The 19,656-nt window shown below is 35.2% G+C and overlaps 3 protein-coding genes across 5 annotated transcripts; 1 reads left to right on the top strand and 2 right to left on the bottom strand.

The window, feature by feature from the left end:
* Positions 1-3,560: 3,560 nt before the first annotated feature.
* On the bottom strand, positions 3,561-6,225 carry paqr5a (progestin and adipoQ receptor family member Va). The gene is made up of 8 exons (XM_056256550.1): positions 6,098-6,225; positions 5,805-5,932; positions 4,920-5,125; positions 4,711-4,837; positions 4,511-4,555; positions 4,326-4,422; positions 4,029-4,173; positions 3,561-3,917 (listed from the first exon to the last, which is right to left on the bottom strand). The coding sequence occupies exons 1-8, from the start codon at positions 6,149-6,151 to the stop codon at positions 3,685-3,687; spliced, it is 1,035 nt and encodes a 344-aa protein (XP_056112525.1). The 5' UTR covers positions 6,152-6,225; the 3' UTR covers positions 3,561-3,684.
* Positions 6,226-8,445: 2,220 nt separating this feature from the next.
* On the top strand, positions 8,446-15,751 carry ddb2 (damage-specific DNA binding protein 2). Of its 3 annotated transcripts, none has more exons than XM_056254538.1 (11): positions 8,446-8,565; positions 8,682-8,837; positions 9,007-9,128; positions 9,294-9,485; positions 11,477-11,643; positions 12,062-12,161; positions 12,250-12,427; positions 12,549-12,694; positions 12,824-12,979; positions 15,342-15,387; positions 15,477-15,751. In XM_056254538.1, exons 2-11 carry the CDS (start codon positions 8,696-8,698, stop codon positions 15,731-15,733), a joined length of 1,506 nt encoding a protein of 501 aa, XP_056110513.1. In that variant the 5' UTR covers positions 8,446-8,565; positions 8,682-8,695; the 3' UTR covers positions 15,734-15,751. The 3 variants fall into 3 exon arrangements, with proteins under 3 accessions (XP_056110513.1, XP_056110522.1, XP_056110505.1); XM_056254547.1 differs by lacking the exon at positions 11,477-11,643 and adding an exon at positions 10,398-10,543 and having other exon boundaries at positions 8,457-8,565; positions 8,679-8,837; XM_056254530.1 differs by having other exon boundaries at positions 8,457-8,565; positions 8,679-8,837.
* A 331-nt stretch (positions 15,752-16,082) lies between these two features.
* LOC130087987 (protein FAM180A) lies at positions 16,083-19,652 on the bottom strand. Its single transcript, XM_056254569.1, has 3 exons — positions 19,507-19,652; positions 19,036-19,115; positions 16,083-16,440 (listed from the first exon to the last, which is right to left on the bottom strand). The coding sequence occupies exons 1-3, from the start codon at positions 19,565-19,567 to the stop codon at positions 16,114-16,116; spliced, it is 468 nt and encodes a 155-aa protein (XP_056110544.1). The 5' UTR covers positions 19,568-19,652; the 3' UTR covers positions 16,083-16,113.
* Positions 19,653-19,656: the final 4 nt, after the last annotated feature.

Below are 19,656 nucleotides of genomic sequence, written 5' to 3' on the forward strand. Positions count from 1 at the left end.
GCAGCTACTGATTTTAACGTGAAACACTAAGTTGGTTAGCGTAAGTTACACGTTGGTAATAATGTGGTCAACAAATAGTCAGCCTACTAAAATAAATAGAAAACATGAGAAATTATGCGGGATTATAAACTGATCTAAAGTACAAACAGTGGTAATAACGCTAAATAAACTCAACGAGCCGTGAGCGAGTTACACTAGCAGCCAAGTTAGCTGACCTAACGTCTTTCTTGTGAGACCTTAAACTCAGTTATTTGGAAATAAACAGAAATTTAATAATTCGCTATCAGTTTAATATAACTTTAGTACAAAATATGAATAAGACACTTACGCTTGCCTAATCATGTTGAGGTGTTTTAGTTCAATTCTGCGCCGCCGTTGCCTTGTTCTTGTCCGTATACAACATTCGAAGTTCAAACGTTCCCTCTCCTGCGTCAGAAACTGATTTTTCAAATGTGACCAATCAGCGAGCTCAGACGCGCCTCAGAAAAGCGGATGTCCCGCCTTAAGCCCCACCGCTCTCCCGTTGACAATATCCGGTTTTATCCAGAATCTAATAAACAAGGGGTGGTCTAGGATTAACTGTAACAAAAGATATAGCGGAGAGACAAGAGTTAAATTTTTCCCCCAAACTTAAAAAAACTCAAAACATCTTTAATAACTGGCTACAAAGAGACTTGACTATGATAGGCAGAGTCCTATTAACCAAAGCAGAAGGGGTATCTAGATTTGTTTATCCGGCTTTATCTCTTTCTGTTCAAGACTCGATTTGTAAGAAAATAAATGACTTATTTACTAAATTTGTTTGGAAGAATAAACATCATCATTTGAGAAAGGAGATTCTTCATGGTCCAAGAAATGAAGGTGGTTTTGAACTTCTGGATTTTTTCGATTTAAATTATACCTTTAAAGTCAAATGGCTCAGAAACTGTCTTCTTAAATCAGACTCGATATGGTTCTTTATTCCATATAATATTTTTAAAAAGATTGGAGGTTTAAACTTTTTGTTATTATGTGATTACTCCATCAGTAAATTGCCTGTGACATTATCCAATTTCTATCAACAAGCTCTCAAGGCCTGGAAGTTATGTTATGTACATAACTTTTCCCCACATAAAGCAATCTTGTGGAATAATGCTTATATTACAGTAAATCGGAAATCTCTTTATTTACAGAGTTGGAAAGACAAAGGAATTTACCTTTTGTCTGACCTTTTAGATCAGTCAGCTCAGTTTCTTTCATATGAAAGTTTTATGAATAAGTGGGCATTTCCTATTAAATATAGAGAATATTATTCTGTGATAAAAGCCATTCCCACAGGTCTAATGATGTTAATGAGAAGCCATATGTTATCCCTTAACATATGTAGAAGTGATCCTGTACTTTATTTAAATGGTGTAGACCTTAATAGTAAAAAGTGCTCCAATAAATTTATTAGAAATATATTTTATAAAAATAGGTCTTTTCAGCCTAGAGGGAAATTTTTCTGGAATATTTGCTTCCCAGAGATTATCTGGAAAAAAGCTTGGTTGCTTCCATTTCGGTTTTGCATACCTAACAAATATAGAGAAATACACTTAAAAATACTTCATAACATTTATGTTAGTAATTACACTTTATCAAAATTTATGGAGATTGATGAGAATTGTTCATTTTGTCTGAATCAGCCAGAAAAAACTCTACATCTTTTTTTTGAATGTCATCATTCAAAAAAATTTTGGGAAAATTTAACTATATATTTTCAACGGAAATCAGGTCATAATTGTGTATTAACACCCAAAGATGTTATCATATATTTTGAGTCAAAAACTACATCTGTAAATTTTATGATTAATCTTATGATTTTATTAGGTAAATTTCACATTCATAAGTGTAAATTTAATAATTCTAAGCCTTGTTTGAAGGTTTTTTTGGCTGATTTTATGTTGTATATTGAGTCTCTTAAATGTATAGATAATAAGAAATGCACTGATACAATTGTATTTGCCAAAGAATTGAAGATAATTGAACAGTGAAGAATTATATGATGTTTCTCATTTTCTTCAATACTGATTACTGGTTTGTAATTTTCTCATAGCTATTATATTATACACATAGTTAAACTTAGCCCCTTTATTTAAATTTTATTTTTTATATTTTTCTTTCTTTTTTCTTTATACTTTAGTTTAGTCTCTTACTTATTTATGTTAAACTAATTTTGGAAAATCTTGGATTGTTGTCTTTTTGGATGTCATGTTATTGTTTGTATGTTATGTCTAATGTCTAATAAAAAAAAAAAAAAAAAAAAAAAAAAAAAAAAAAAAAAAAACAAGGGGTGGAAATCAAGTGGAAATGGTATTAGTTTGAAAGTCAAAAGTTATTAGAAAGGGTGTTTTATTGATGATTTTGTATTAGTGTATTGCGTGAATGTTTAATTGTGATGGTAAACTGCAAATGTGGAAACTTATTTTAGCTTTGTATTTATAGTATGCAATGCCAATGTATCCTGTCACTAGAAGTGAAGTTTGTGCTTTTACTTCAAGGACCGCAATGGAAACACGTTTTTAACTTTATTGTGCTATCCTTGACAAATTAGTGTGTTTCACAACTTTTTTTGTCTTAATAAAATCAAATCAAACACGAGTACCTTTTCTGCCTAAAAACAACTAATATCTGCGTGTATTGAACAAATAATATGTATAAATAATATCAATATGAAAATATGAAACGGTATAATATGATATATAGTATATAATAAACTATTTAGGAAAAACTACAAATATACAAAAACAAAACAAAAAATGTTTGTTTGTTAAGTGTTTAACACCATGTTAACATCAGGGCTATTTACATGGCAAACACAAGGTCAATATCACAATCCATACAATTTTTATTATTATATAAAACAGTTCAAGACATAAGATAGACATTGACATAAGATAGAAAATCTTAAATACATTTGGGTGATCCATTCTGAAATATTCCATTTAAACATGTTTCTGCATAAAAGCGTTTTCTTTAAGTATCATAAAAATTACAGTCCAGCAAAATATGTTTTACAATCAAAGTAACTTGACACGAGAGACATAAAAGGAGGAACTTCACCTATCAATAGAAACTCATTGCAAGTCTTGAGTAACCCAGTCAGCACCTAGTGAAGATGACTTGATCATGTCTTGATTTTAAGTTATGGAAGACACTTCTTTTTATACTGGGGTTTATTTCATAGTTTATTATTTTTATATTCGTCCCATTCCTTCTGCCACTTTTTAGTGATGTACAAGCTAATTAATGGTCTGAAGTCAGGTGGTAAAGTTTATCAGTTTTATTTAGTAAAAATATAAAACGTTACATATTAACAAGATTTTTTTTATAAGTAAGATCTATTTTTACAGTGTTCAAAAGGGCTGATTATAAAAATGCACTTGTATATAAATGATGATAATAAGTCTGACTAACATGCTTCAAAAAATATGTAAATATGCTTTGAAATTTTAAAGAAAAAAAAATACTACAAAAACATTGATCAAACATACAACCTAATCATAAATTATACAGTTTTATACTCCAGATTACCGTAAATAAAATCTTCTCAGGCTGTTCATTACATTGCTTTTTTTGAACAGTCAGACAATATATAAATATATTTTACTCAGTTTTAGGGAAACTAACATGGCTGCCCGGAGTAACCTTATCAAATGTCACATTTCAAACTAACTTCTTCACACCTCTGGTGGAGAAAAGTGCCAGACTAAAAACATATATTATACAAAGCCCGCTGACCACACTAAAGATTGCAGCTCCCGCAGTGTTTGAAAGGGTGATCGGTGGCAAATGAGCATGAAGCCACTGCTTCCGTGCAGCCATGTCCAGTTCATTAGCAGTCATCTGGAAATACGTGCCAATAATAGCGAACACGTGGAAGAGCTGATGACTGTGACCTGTGAAGGACACATCAAAAAAACAAAGTTTATAATTAGTAGAGTTTACTGTTGTGTAATCTGAATTTACGATGCTTAGTTTAAAGGAAATCTAAGGATCTGTTATTGTACCTATGTAGTCAAAACTACCAGGAGCCAACCGTTCAGGCAGGTGTGTGGCAAAAAGAAAGCCAGTGAAGAGAGCCAATGACGTGTGCTGATAGTGAACCGTGTTGGCCTCATTAACAGTGCAACCCTCACCAGCACACACAAAGATCTACAAAAGGAGGCCAAAAGTCCAAACAAAGGTTCTTTACATAAATTAATTTTGTTCAATTTCCCAATCAATACAAATACAGCCAAAACAAAAAGTTAAGTTGTTCCACAAAAAAAAAAAAAACAGAATAGAAAAAGACTCAAAACACTTACTCTATAAAAGAGAGGGATGTTGTCGAAGAGATATGGATAAAGGAAGGCGATTATCCTTAGACGTTTACAGCGCTTCTGATCTTTTCCCCCAGAATACCTAAAAGAGAATAATAATTGCTTATTTACTGAAAATTATTTGTTTTACAATCAAATATGCCAAGGTAAGAATGCAAAAGAGGAACTACCTTTTAATGCTGTGATAATTATACTGAAAAAATGGTAGACCAAGTCTTAAAACAAAAGAAATAAAATGTTTAGTCTTGACTTTTTAGCACAATATATACTTTCAGGAAAATGTATATTTGCAAAACGTAAATTCACAAAGCAGGTTTGAAATATTTCCATTTTTACTGGAATTATAGGTTTTATTGATTCCTTATCCTACCTTGAGTAGCAGGCCAGTGCAGTAGAGATCACAGAGTTGACAACAGCTATAGGAACATAATATTCATGAAATGTGCTATTAACCCATTTATCTGGAAATGAGTAAGAAGAGTAGGTGATGGCAGAACCTGTTGATGAAAAAAAAAGAAAAAGGAAAATTAAAAATTAAACTGCATTTTACTCAATAGTTCTGTTGTATTTTCTACATACCAAGGCTGTAGAAGCTGAGTGCTCCATAATCAAAGAAGAAGCAGATGTGCCTGGCCCGTTCTGACATGGTACTGAAGGTATGAGCACAGCTGGAAGCGAGTGGGTACACACAACATGACAGCAGGAACACCAGCAAGGGCCAGGTATACGAATCCTGCCAGTCATTCTGCACCAGCACTACCGTCAGCAGTTTCCATAAGAAAAACCTTGCATAACAAAAACATCCATTACTTGACAATCTAAAATCGCAAGCATGCATCAAAGACGTGGTGTAGCAGTAGACTGAATGCTCTTGCAATAAAAAAGGCTAAACGCCTTGGATTTAAATAGGCAAATGGTTAGGAGTCAATGATTGGATCATTATTGCAGTGATTATTATGTTTCTAGCATGTTTTACATTTGGAAACAGTTCCTAACACTAACTGATTGTGTTGTTTTTCATTTCTGAAACAACCATGTAGGAAGACACATCATGGCCAGATCTTGACCAAAAATGTATGCACCTTTTGATTGAAATATGTCATTTCCATCAAGAGCAACATAAATGTTTGGTAAGATCTTGTATTGACAATGCAAGAGTAGAGCACTCTGTAAAGTCTCCTCCAGCACTTCCCAAAGACTTTCAATGAATTTACATAACATAACACTGCAATAATGATTCAGTCATTGACTCTTAACCATTTGCAAATGTTTGCTTATTTTTTAAGCATAAACATTTGCATTTTATATCTATATATATATATATATATATAAAATGCAAATAGTTTAAACTTTAAATTATAAATTAATGTGGCATCTTACAGTTGATCTTACAGGAAAGTTCTCAATTTTAACATAAGCAAATGTAAACATATACTAAACGATGAATGCTGAAACTGAATTTACCATGTAGGCAGAAAATGAGTCCAAATATTGAGTGTTTCATTTGTTAGTTGGAAAAGACTAAGCACACACTCCTTGGCAGAGCTGCATGGGTGGCGATACCCTGAAATGATGCCATCCTCATGGAAGACCTATAATGAAACATATATTTATTAACTGAAATTTGAATTTATCAAGTTAATATATCTGCTTTATGACTGACATGATAAAGTGTCAACTCAACCAGTGTACAACAAATTCAACAGTGCTAAACAATGATATTTCTTGCAAAGTAACATCAGCACTGAAAAACTTACTTTTGGAACTTGGTTGATGGTGAACACTTGAGGTAGCTTGATGAGATTGAGCATAGTAGAGGAAGGCTCCAGCAATTACAAGATGGAGAGACCAGCTGCCATCTACAGAGCTTCTTCTTGATTCCCTGTGATTGCTGATTAGAAGTCTTCTCTTTAGTGTTCCCCTCGATTATAGTATCTCACAGTCCAGTCCCCATCTCAGGATGTTTCTATAATACCTCCCTAAGTGCACCAATGGGGGTAAATAGTTTCAAGATGATGTTTTGAATCTATAAGTCTTTCATACATAAAGCAGTTATCCGGAAAAGCACATCAAAACAACACGTATTAAAATGTAAAAATGTGTTCCTGTCAAACCAATCACTTGTGTTTTAGGATAGAGAGACTAACTAAAAGTCTACGATAGCCTTTTACAAATCTGTTATGAGCAGCAGTTCAATAGAGATCAAACTCTAGTCATAAACATTGTGGCTGCAAATTTACCTCCCTGAATAAACACAAATTTAATCATTAAACCCCTATTATTCTCATATTTATACTGCTACCTGAAAATCACCATACCGCAAGTACAAAAAGGTAGTAGATCATTAACTTAAAGACTGGAAAGGGGAGCTGGGGCGAAAAAAAATCACTTGTCTTTGCCCTTTAAATGTACAGTAACACTTTTTTTGTTAGGTAGTAAAAAATAATATGACTGGTCTATCAGATCTCATATTTTGGGAATATATAGCCTAGCATACACAAATACAAGGGTCCTAAATCTTTATTGTAACAACAATCACTAAAATACTTGGAAAGATTGTAGTAAAATGTAACTCATCTGCATTGTGCAGTATCATTAATAAATGGTAAACAACGAGGTACATTTTTTGCATTTGACAACAATAGACTTGACACAAAAAAGTCAAGGCACACAGGCTCACCTGAGGGGAACTATAATCCAAAATCCAACTATAAGCATATATAATTACAAGGTGGAAGTAGATTTCTGATTTCAAATATTTATTTTGATTGTTGATTTGATAAGTGTATACATCAAAAATGTGAGGACACTAGTTTAATCCATAACATCACATCAAATCTGATTTCAGTGAAGCTCATCGCTCATAATGAACAACACGTGGCGCGAGTTCACACTGAAAATGCCAGGCAAAATTATTCTTGAATTAATTATTTGCCCTACAAAGCTGTTGTAAAATATAAGGACTGCAAAGGAATTAGGTACTTACATATTATAAAGAAAAAACCTCACGTTTTATTTCTGAAAAGACAGTAGCTTTCACCAATAAACGCAGCTCAATTCTGTTCTTTGTCACACTTACCGTCAGATGTAGATGTGTTTTCGACGTTCAGTGTGAGAACTGAATAAACAACAAACCGTGAATGTTTGATCTTTTCCCCCTCCTGACAATGAGTAGCGAGTGGGAGGACAACATGCCTTTCTTTGTTTTCGTTGTCAGCTGTAGGTCCATGGGCTTCTGTGATTGGCCAACACACACGCCCTGAACTCGCCGTATCCAAGACGCTAAAATCAAATCTCCCACTGCAAGCACAACGCAACGCCCACCGAAGTGATCTAGATCTGTGCCTTTTTTCTTCTTTTTTTTTTAAATTGATGTCAAATTTTATTTATTTATTTATTTGTTTGTTTGTTAATGTAATTTATTTATTTTTCATGTCCCAAAAATCGCAAGCCTCATATAAAAAATTAATGGAAATGTATATTTATATTTTTGTATTAACTTGTTTCTATATTATAGTTATATAGTATTATATATCAAGCTTATATGTTATTTGGTTTGAACATAGACTGCGATCAGTTTAAAGGGATAGTTCACCCAAAAAGGAAAATTCTGTCATCATTTACTCACCCTCAAGTTGTTCCAAACCTGTATGAGTTATCCTGTTGAACACAAAAGAAGATATTTTAAAGAATGTTAATAATCAAACAGTTGTCGGCACCCATTGACTTCCATATTCTTTTTTCCTACTATGGAAGTCAGTGGGTACCGTCAACTGTTTGATTACCAACATTCTTTAAAATATCTTCTTTTGTGTTCAACAACAGAAGAAAGAACTCATACAGGTTTGGAACGACTTGAGGGTGAGTAAATGATGACAGAATCACTAATCAATTAACAAGTTTCCGGGCAATATTTTTGTTACCTAAATAGCAAAGGTGCAATGTTTTTATGATTTTTCTAGTGCTGTAAATTTGAATATCTTTAAAAATAGATAATTTAATAGAAATATAATCATAAAAATTAATGTAGATGATTTACTCAGGCCTATGAATACTTTCCAATATTTGGCGCCATCTAGTGGATAAATTCTGTATCGCGCTCAACGATTACAAAACATTCGGTTTATACGTCACTGAATGTAGTCAAAATGCGTGTCTGTGCACGTGTAGCGGTGTTGATCTGCGAGGGCTTGCCAGTGTAATGCAGAAAGCTTTACATTTGCAGGTAAGGAAGAAAGTGCATTATTCTTGTTGTTCGGGTCGTATCTACGATTTAACTTTATGTGTAACGCATAATTGACATGCAATGTCTTTGTTGACCCTTTTCACAATCACAAGTAGAAAGTAGACTTGAAATGGCGCGAGGAAGGGCTCAGACAGACTCAACTGCTTCGAAGCAGACGAAGAACGTCAAGAAAAGACCGAATGAAGAACCTCCTCAAACACTCTCCAAAAAGCTAAAAGCCAAACAGAAAGGCAAGACGGCACCAAAAGCTGGTGAGGAAAGCTATGAGTTTTGTCTTGCAATGGCATAGTTTGTTTTAAATATACAAAAAGTTTAATTTAATGGCTTGAGGGCCAACATAAAACATTTTTTTTTTCAAAACTAACCAGTCACCAATCTAGATTTGCTGGTGAACTAAACTGGATTTGTGTAATGTTACAGACACCTACATACAAGCAAGTGTGAAATGGACTGGAGGTCAAAAGAAAGTTGGCCAAACAAGTATCCTTCACTACATTTACAAAAGCACCTTGGGACAGAGCATCCATTCTCAACTGCGCCAGGTGATGACAAGCATATATAATGCATATATATAAAGTATATGGTGATATGTATAATATGTATTATTATGGTGTGGCCTTTACACTCTGCACTTTATAAAAAACTAGTGCAAGAAGTCAACAACAACAATATTACAGTACTATGTACTACTCTCCCTTGTGTTATAGTGTCTGCAAGAGCCTTTCATACGCTCTCTTGGAGCCTACCAACTCCACCGCACAGCCAGCCCCTTCGACCGGAGAGTCACTTGTCTGGAATGGCATCCCACCCATCCCACCACTGTTGCAGTGGGCTCCAAAGGTGGAGACATCATCCTCTGGGATTACGATGTGCTGAATAAGAGAACTTTCATACAGGGGGTGAGATGAAGCTGGATTGTGAAGTGAAGAATATAATGTTCAAAGTGAAGACAAAAAGTACTTTCTAGAGTTATAGCACCATTTGTTTGCAGATACAACTTGGTTTGCTATTTATCTTATCCAATTAGATTCATACATTAAGTTTCACTTAAAGGGATAGTTCAACCAAAAATGAAAAATCTTTTATTAATTACTCACCCTCATGTCTTTCCAAACCCGTAAGACTTCCGTTCATCTTTGGAACACAAATGAAGATCTTTTTAATGAAATCTGTGAGTTTTTTTCCCTCCATAGACGGCCACACAACTGACACTTTGAAACTTCAAAACGTTTACAAAGAGATCGTAAAACTAATCCTTATGAATTGAGCGGTTTAGTCCAAATTTTCTGAAGAGACTTGATTTATATAACGAACTTTATATAACGATCAGATTTAATTTAGGCTTTTATTCACATATAAACATTGATCAGTGAACATAAACGGAAGCTTAACTGAACCTGCTTGACGCGCGAGAAGAAACCTCTTGCTGAAGCTCAAACGTGCTGCGTAACACGAGAATGAACCTCATTGGTTCTCGCACGTCGAGCCGGGAACAACTGATGTGTGAGCTGATGAATGACAGATTTTTAATTTTGGGGTGAACTAACCCTTTAAGTGTCCAAATACTTTTGCGGTCCCAGTGAAATCAAATTATTGTGAAATTCACAATGTATTGTACATATAAATGGTTAAATAACTTAAAATTAAAAATGTAAACATTAATGTGTAAATAGTTAAATAGTGGACTATAAATTATTGAAAGTCTTGATTAAGAATACGGTAAAAGTTAAGTTCAGCATTTTCATTTTTGAACAGATTACAGATGCAGTTTTGGTGACTGCTGAGATTTTCTCCTCTGTTCTTTATCCTAGATGGGTCCCGGAGATGCAATAACAGGCATGAAGTTTAACCAATTCAATACCAATCAGCTGTTCACCTCATCTATTTGGGGTGCGACCACCCTTCGGGATATCAGTGGATCGGTTATACAAGTCTTTGCCAAAACAGATTCATGGGAGTAAGATCCTTTATTAGCACTTGTGGCTGTTCTCCCATTTGCTTCCAAAGAAACATAGACCACACAGAGATTTACAGTACTTGAAACTTGCACTTTTCTTGATTTGAGGCTTGAGCTTATACTTTGTCCTGTTGATGGACACTTCTGTTCATTCAAGTGTGCGACATTAGTTATCGGTATTTCATTCAGTTGACTCTTAAACATGCTTGTGCTTGAAGTTTCACACAGTTACAGTGAATATATAAAATTCAGTTCCATAGATAAAGTGGGAATTTAATGTATTTGTGTATTTTTTTGGTCGTCTGATTGGTATGAAGTTGGATAAACCCTGTGATAGATCAGAGGATGAAATCATTTGATAATTTTTTTCCAGATAGTTATGATCTAAATGACAGTATACCATGTTAAAGGGTTAGTTCACTCAAAAATGAAAATTCTGTCAGTAATTACTCTGTTTTTACTAACTTTTCTGGGCCGGCAAGTTTCAATAACATAGAAGCCTATGGAGGAGTGAGACAGCCCTCAGATTTAATCAAAAATATCTTAATTTGTGTTCCGAAGATGAACGAAAGTCTTACGGGGTTGGAACAACATGAGGGTGAGTAATTACTGACAGAATTTTCATTTTTGGGTGAACTAATGTCTCGAACATTTATTAAGTTGCTTTAGGCCATTTAAGAGTAATCTATTTAGTCAATCACGTTGTCATTTATAATTTGTAGTATGTATATTTGAATCGTAGCATGTTATTGGTGAACATAAAGAACATTATTTGTCTTCACCTTCCTCATGTTGTTGTGCTGGTTTAGTTGCTTATATTTTCAACCCATAGTCCTCCCTGAGCATTGAGTCCTCCCTCGTCATGGCCATACTTGGTTTTGGCAGTTGTATCTAGATCTTACAAGCTTGTGTTTATCTATTGTATCCATGCAGAAGGGAGCTGGTGACTTTATTGGGGGGATGAAGTTCTGCCCCACAGATGTGTCCAAAATCTTTGTCGCTTCTGGTGATGGCACAATCAGCGTGCAGAGTTTTGAGGGCTCCCAAAGTCAGATATTGTCTCGAACCCCAGACTGTGGCCATGAGCACCATGATCTTTGGTGAGGACAGTGCTTGTTTGAATTGTTGGGAAATCAAAAATATTTTTAGGTGATGTTTATATCTATTTCATTTTTATGTTTAGTATTCCATATTGCTGTAAGAACAACTGCCCTTAAACATGCAGTATAGATCGGTTGTTGATTTGTCTGCAATTTCAGTCAGTTTTAAGGTTTGGGTTGAATATCCTTAACAACTCCCCTCCCACTGTCAGTCTTCTATGAGCGAGGGATAGAGAGGAGGTGTAAAACCCCGCCCTCTATTCAAGAACACTGAAGTAAAGTCGGTTGCAACTTCTGGTTCACAGGGGACTTTAAAAACCATCCATTCCACTGTCATATATTATTAGGTATAAATTGGATATTACATGAAGATGTACATGTGTATATGGTTTTAATGCCAGAAATGTAAATCTCCCAGTTACTGGTACTGCTGTGTGGACGTGTCTGTTAGCCGTCAGATGATTGCCACTGGGGACAATACTGGAAGACTTCTCCTGCTTGGTCTGGATGGACAAGAAGTAAGTGGGGGAAATATCTAAATCAATTCTCATTGCCAAAATCAAGAATAAAGCTGTCTGATATACATATTTTTGTAAACGTATTAAGATTTTCAAAGAGAAGCTGCACAAAGCCAAAGTGACCCATGCAGAATTTAACCCTCGTTGTGACTGGCTGATGGCAACGTCCTCTGTTGATGCTACGGTCAAGCTGTGGGACCTCCGAAATATGAAAGACAAAAGCAGTTATATCGCTGAAATGCCTCATGAGAAACCTGTCAATTCTGGTAAGAGACCAAACGATCAGAAAAGCGAGGAGGGGAACAAGTAATAAATAAAAAAAGCCTCTCAACTGTATAATAGGTTTAAATGCCAAAAAAATTAAATGAATGTTCTTTTTTTTTTCAGCATACTTTAATCCGACAGACAGCACCAAGCTCCTTACTACAGACCAGAGGAACCAGATCAGGGTATATTGCTCATATGACTGGTCTAAACCTGATCAAATAATTCTTCATCCTCATCGGCAGTTCCAGCACTTAACGCCCATCAAGGTCTAAAGTTCCTTAAGTCTAAACTGCATGTTTTAACTGTTTGCCTTTTTCCAAATAGTTTGTTGTAATCAAGTTTATAGGCATCTTAGTGGTGTCATAGTTTCATTTAGGTCTTTTTTTCTCTCTCAGGCAACCTGGCATCCCATGTATGACCTCATCATTGCTGGCCGTTATCCAGATGATCAAGTATTAGTCAATGACAAGAGAACTATTGACTTTTATGATGCCAACAGTGGTGATCTTGTGCACCAGCTGAGAGACCCCAATGCTGCTGGTATCATATCTGTAAGCATGTTTTGGGTTTTCCTTTTAAATATTTTACAATATTTAACATCATAATGTTAATTAAGATTTTAAAAAATATATATACAATCGTTCAACCATTTAGGGTAAGTAAGACTTTTTTTTTCTTTTTTCTTTTTTTTTTAGAAATTAATACTTTTATTCAGCGAGGAAACATTAAATTGATCAAAAGTGACCGTAAAGACATTTGTAATATCACACAAGATTTCTTTTTCAAATAAATGCTCTTCGTTTGAACTTTTTATTCATAAAATAATCCTGAAAAAAAATCACCATCTCAACAAACATATTTAGCAACAGAACTGTTTTCAACATTCATGACAAAATGTTTCTTGAGCTCCAAATCAGCATGAGAAAGCTTTCTAAAGGATCATGTGACACTGAAGACTGGAAAAATTATGCTGAAAGTTCAGCTTTGCCATCAGTAATAAATTACATTTTAAAATATATAAAAATAGAAAATGGTTATTTTAAGTTTAAAAAAAAGACTCTTTTACTGTATTTTTGTATAGTATTATAAATACAGTATTATAAATGCAGCCTTCTTTAACCTGTTAAGCTTCAAGCCCATTTTTGAAAAATCCCCAGATATGGCATTCCCAAACTGAAACAGATACAGTTCATGAACCCTTTGTACTAAAAGCACAAGTAAGATCTCATTTGAAAGCTGACACCTGGAAGTTTATTGTAAATGTAGAATTAATTATTGTCATAATGAAAAAAAATAGTTATAAATAGCTTCAAAGTTTTGTAAAGTTATTATACATTTATTTTTATGAAACATCTTCATGAAAATAAAATTGAAGTTGGCATTGTAGCAATCTAGAAATGCACTGCAGCTAAAGCCACATGTCTAACCATGTTATATTTAAAATCTGAAGATGATAAGTCTAAAACTCTGTATTTAGTTCAATGTTTTTCAAGATCATGTCATATGACTTTATTTTGATTAGACTGGTGTTTATTGTCATCTTATAAGCATCTATTCAGTCTATTGCCTCTATTGTTTTGTGATGCAAAAACGAGTCCCATTCAGTCTCAGGCTCCCCTGCACATATTCACACCTCTCCAGCCTGTTTATTGCTCTAAATATGCTTTTCTTTTGTCTGCATTATAATCACTAACGACTAGCAATTCACACTGTTTCAATCCCTCATTTATTTTATAAAAGTTCTCACTTCACAGTGAAACTGTATCAAATGCCCTTTTTGAAAAACGAAACATTTCAGTAAGCATTCTTATTTAGAAAAAAAATCATAAAAATTACATCGAAGTTAGGTAGCAGGTGCTCAGTACTAGCTAGCATGTTAGCTTAGCACACCCTCAATACACGACAATTTATGAGAATAAAACTATGTTTGTGCTCCAACTTACTTTATAGCGCAAGTCGAGTGTTTTAAATAACTTTCTGTAATCTGATTTGGCTTCAGATAAAAAAATCAGATAGAAAATATATTATTTTATTGTATTCTGCACAATTTGAAAGTCTATCTCGATTAGCATTACATTATACATATAATCTATTATTATGAAAATACCTGACATGACTCGAAGAACACAGGTAAATCAAATATCATTGCAATCATGTTTATTGTCTTCAAAACATCTTTATCTGCACTTTACAGCGATCTCGGATAGCTTTGTTTATGAATCACGACTTCCTGAATGTCACATGATTATGGCTCTTCTTCATGTGATCCATATATGGACTTTACTGTGCAACAGCGCCCCAGACTTCAGTATGAATGGATAACACAGTAAATCAGAGTATACAGCGCTCAAAATGATTACATCGACGCATTTGGGTATAAATTCAATAAATATTATTCCTGTCTACAGAAGTCTGATGTAAACCTATGAGAATCTATCAATATTTCTCCAAATCTGCACATGTTTGAGCTAAAAGCCCTGAGGGACGTTGTTTTGTGAATCGCTGTCATGACGATCGCACGGGAGTTTTTTTCTGAATGAGAGCAGCTGACGCTCATAATTCATATTAAAGGTAACGACTCATTTTTTTATTTCATAACTCCTGACACAAATTAAGACATAACTGTCACTATAAGTTTCACAGAATACAATAGTGGTCAAATACTGAAACTTGAGTCTTATATCGTTTTAATGATGTATAGTTTGTCAAGTTAATCACATTAAATATGATAGTAACTTTGAACTATTTAAAAAAAAAACGCTTCAGAGCGCCCACGCACTGGTGACGGTTAACAGGTTAAACAAAAATCTTACTGACCCTACACGTATGAACGGTAGTGTATATAAACACAATTGTTTAGTGATCACATCGCAGGCGCAAATATCTTAATATCTCACGTTTATTTTATTTCAGCTCAACAAGTTCAGTTCAACTGGGGATGTGCTGGCTTCTGGAATGGGTACAATATAATTTATTTTCTTATATTCATAGTAGTCAAGAGTGATACATGACTTAATTAATTTGAAAAGTGGTACACTTTAATTACAGGCTATAACATTTTAATCTGGAACCGAGAGGACACACTGAACCGTGTTAATTGGAAACAGACAGTGGAGGACAGTGGAGGCAGAGCTGGAACCTCCAGATCTCAGCGCAGTGCCCAGCGGCGCACGAATAGAGACGGAAGAGCTGCTGCTAATGATGCCAAGCTCAAGAAAAAGCTGTCATCATTGTCTTCAACAGAGACCAAGTCAAAGACCAAGAGCAAGACCGAATGCAAGACATCAAAAGTGAAGAAAAAGTAAGAAAGAACATACTGAGCTTTAAGACTAGATACAGTACTTTGTGTCTCAGGTCTCATTTGTTCTGCTCATTTCAATGAATAATTCCTGGAACAACAACAATTAAAATAAGGACTTGTTACCTTTTTGTTGGTCCTAAAATAATGTATATTCTGTTCAAAATAAACTTTTGTACTTTTACATCAAACACTTGGTTATGTGTCTTTGTGAGTGTAATAAAATATGTATTGTATTTGAAGAACCAGAAAAAATAAGCCATGTTTGGAGGTGAAGAAAATCAACAAAGATTTTTGAATTCATTACAAACTGTACTTTGATGAGTCACATAAGCCAGGTACAAATGATCAGGATGTTACGTGAATAACTGGTATGTTTATTGTTAGTTAAGACTTGCGTAGCTGAATGAAAGTAGCATTTGCAAGGCGACCAAGAATATCAGTCCAGGCCTGCTGCTCTGACTCCAGCCTCTGGTTTCGGGCCTGGTAGGCTGAATAGATCGTCCCGAGGATGAGGGTCTCAAACCGGGCCTGAGTGAAAGAGTTGTCTTGCTCTTCCAGCATAGCTAGTAACTTCTCCATTGCAGACACAGTCTTTGGAATACTGTCGTTTATAAGAGATAAGAAAGCTCGCCCTTGTCGCATAGATGCTATTTCTTGATCCCGCATGACAACATTATTGTCGCCATCAATCTCCAGTCCTCTCCATAAGAACTAGGATTTAAAAAAAGGGGGAATGTAAAATATATTAGTGCTGTCAAATTGCATCTAACATAAAAGTTTGTGTTTATAAAATATATGTGTGTATATATATATATATTGTATATACACAAAAAGGATATACAGGTCCTTCTCAAAAAATTAGCATATTGTGATAAAGTTCATTATTTTCCATAATGTAATGATAAAAATTAAACTTTCATATATTTTAGATTCATTCCACACCAACTGAAATATTTCAGGTCTTTTATTGTTTTAATACTGATGATTTTGGCATACAGCTCATGAAAACCCAAAATTCCTGTCTAAAAAAATTAGCATATTTCATCCGACCAATAAAAGAAGTCAACCTTCAAATAATTATGTTCAGTTATGCACTCAATAGTCAATACTTGGTCGGGAATCCTTTTGCAGAAATGACTGCTTCAATGCGGCGTGGCATGGAGGCAATCAGCCTGTGGCACTGCTGAGGTGTTATGGAGGCCCAGGATGCTTCGATAGCGGCCTTAAGCTCATCCAGAGTGTTGGGTCTTGCGTCTCTCAACTTTCTCTTCACAATATCCCACAGATTCTCTATGGGGTTCAGGTCAGGAGAGTTGGCAGGCCAATTGAGCACAGTAATACCATGGTCAGTAAACCATTTACCAGTGGTTTTGGCACTGTGAGCAGGTGCCAGGTCGTGCTGAAAAATGAAATCTTCATCTCCACAAAGCTTTTCAGCAGATGGAAGCATGAAGTGCTCAAATCTCCTGATAGCTAGCTGCATTGACCCTGTCCTTGATAAAACACAGTGCACCAACACCAGCAGCTGACATGGCACCCCAGACCATCACTGACTGTGGGTACTTGACACTGGACTTCAGGCATTTTGGCATTTCCTTCTCCCCAGTCTTCCTCCAGACTCTGGCACCTTGATTTCCGAATGACATGTAAAACTGAGCAACAGTCCAGTGCTGCTTCTCTGTAGCCCAGGTCAGGCGCTTCTGCCGCTGTTTCTGGTTCAAAAGTGGCTTGACCTGGGGAATGCGGCACCTGTAGCCCATTTCCTGCACACACCTGTGCACGGTGGCTCTGGATGTTTCTACTCCAGACTCAGTCCACTGCTTCCACAGGTCCCCCAAGGTCTGGAATCGGTCCTTCTCCACAATCTTCCTCAGGGTCCGGTCACCTCTTCTCGTTGTGCCACACTTTTTCCTTCCCACAGACTTCCCACTGAGGTGCCTTGATACAGCACTCTGGGAACAGCCTATTTGTTCAGAAATTTCTTTCTGTCTTACCCTCTTGCTTGAGGGTGTCAATGATGGCCTTCTGGACAGCAGTCAGGTCGGCAGTCTTACCCATGATTGCGGTTTTGAGTAATGAATCAGGCTGGGAGTTTTTAAAAGCCTCAGGAATCTTTTGCAGGTGTTTAGAGTTAATTAGTTGACTCAGATGATTAGGTTAATAGCTTGTTTAGAGACCCTTTTCATGATATGCTAATTTTTTGAGACATGAATTTTGGGTTTTCATGAGCTGTATGCCAAAATCATCAGTATTAAAACAATAAAAGACCTGAAATATTTCAGTTGGTGTGCAATGAATCTAAAATATATAAAAGTGTAATTTTTATCATTACATTATGGAAAATAATGAACTTTATCACAATATGCTAATTTTTTGAGAAGGACCTGTATATACATGTGTGTGTGTGTGTGTGTGTGTGTGTGTGTGTGTGTGTGTGTGTGTGTGTGTGTGTGTGTGTGTGTGTGTGTGTGTGTGTGTGTGTGTGTGTGTGTGTGTGTGTGTGCGCGAACACCCATATGTATGCATATATATATATATATGCATACATGAGCTCATCATCTGTATATAATTTGCGATGCAAGGGAAATATCTCAGTGCTTCTGGTTGTTCACTTTGTTCACTTAAATGAGAAACTTGACATATAGTGTTCCCCTACACTAGTACACGAGTTTTTTTCCCTTCCTCTTAATTTTTTTTTTTTTTTTTTTTTTTTTTTTACAAAAAACCCTAACATTTTACAAGCAAGTGCAATGTTTCTTGGAGCTTAGAGGATCAAATGCAAAGTTTCTTTGGGGAATGCAAAAGCATTGAAATATCAATTACATTGAAATAAAAATGTTTCCATCACCATGTCCCCTTAGGGGCACCGTAGATTTGTTTCTTCAGTATTTGTCTATGCTTGTAGTTCAATCAAGAATTTAGATTAAAATCATAGTATTTATTATTTTACAGTTTGCTATAGTGTGAGAATTTTTTTATATCTTTTTTAGAATTTTTTATTCCATGTAGTCTTCCAATACAGTGTCATAAAAACTGCATGCATAATATTTGTAGACCAATTAGAAATGTTTAAAATATTTTTAGATGAACTAATATAATTCTTCTTCTGTTAACTAATAAAGGCTATTAAACTTTATATTAACAAATGGTCATGATCACGTCAGAGTGTATTTAAGAGGAATTTTATTGTATCATTCCAGTGACATAAATCAATGTTTTAACTACAATATTGAATTCGACTAATGTATGGTGAAATTAATTGTTACTCTTGAGTGCTTTGTGGAATGTATGGCTATATTTTCTTACCTCAAACATCAGGTTAGCATCACTTACAGATCTGATAAACCCCTGAGATGCCAATCCTCCGTGCAGAACCGCAGAAACATCTGCATGACAGCACACACAGACTCACGACTTGGAAATCATTAAGCCTGAACTGTACGAAAACAAGTCTGAGCTGAATTATTATTGATCAGTGGTATGCGAGCAATGGCATGGCAAAGTTGAGCAGGCTATAATATAAAACGAAAGATTTCAAAAGTGCTCGCGGAATTTAAAGAAGGAAAATATTCGAATCTGACGTCATGATTGGCACAAATCATGTCCAGCATGCCAGACTGCCCGTGCCACATTCCCAACAGCACTGGAACAGCTAAAAAAAATATCCAGTAGCCTACTAGTACAATATCATAAGGAAAACCAAATGTGACCAAAATAAAACTGTATAGCAAAAAGATTTACTGTACATGTCGTCTCGTCAAGTTCAAAAGTCTTTACCTGAGTTATTCCAGGGCTCCCTGAAGCCAATGAGAAACAGGACAACACATACCAACAACATTGCCACAGAAATATAATTCCACTTGATTCACGCAGATTTCAGTCGTCATCCGTTGCACCACAAAAAAAGAAAAAGGATTCCTGATTTTG

Source organism: Rhinichthys klamathensis, unplaced genomic scaffold (assembly GCF_029890125.1).
Source record: "Rhinichthys klamathensis goyatoka isolate OS25496 unplaced genomic scaffold, OSU_Roscu_1.1 h1tg000005l_1, whole genome shotgun sequence".
NCBI classification, from domain to species: domain Eukaryota; kingdom Metazoa; phylum Chordata; class Actinopteri; order Cypriniformes; family Leuciscidae; genus Rhinichthys; species Rhinichthys klamathensis.

Bases quoted from the DNA above. Each gene is read 5' to 3' on its own strand.
- paqr5a (XM_056256550.1), bottom strand. From the start codon at position 6,151: ATGCTCAATCTCATCAAGCTACCTCAAGTGTTCACCATCAACCAAGTT. The intron at 4,838-4,919 runs GTATGTAGAAAA...TTTCATCAACAG, and splicing joins ACTCAGCTTCTACAGCCTTG to GTTCTGCCATCACCTACTCT. The intron at 3,918-4,028 runs GTACAATAACAG...TGTCCTTCACAG, and splicing joins TGGTAGTTTTGACTACATAG to GTCACAGTCATCAGCTCTTC.
- ddb2 (XM_056254538.1), top strand. From the start codon at position 8,696: ATGGCGCGAGGAAGGGCTCAGACAGACTCAACTGCTTCGAAGCAGACG. The intron at 12,428-12,548 runs GTAAGAGACCAA...TTTTTTTTTCAG, and splicing joins TGAGAAACCTGTCAATTCTG to CATACTTTAATCCGACAGAC. The intron at 12,980-15,341 runs GTAAGCATGTTT...ATTTTATTTCAG, and splicing joins ATGCTGCTGGTATCATATCT to CTCAACAAGTTCAGTTCAAC.
- LOC130087987 (XM_056254569.1), bottom strand. From the start codon at position 19,567: ATGTTGTTGGTATGTGTTGTCCTGTTTCTCATTGGCTTCAGGGAGCCC. The intron at 19,116-19,506 runs GTAAAGACTTTT...GCTGTCATGCAG, and splicing joins GGAGCCCTGGAATAACTCAG to ATGTTTCTGCGGTTCTGCAC. The intron at 16,441-19,035 runs GTAAGAAAATAT...TTTAAATCCTAG, and splicing joins ATGCTAACCTGATGTTTGAG to TTCTTATGGAGAGGACTGGA.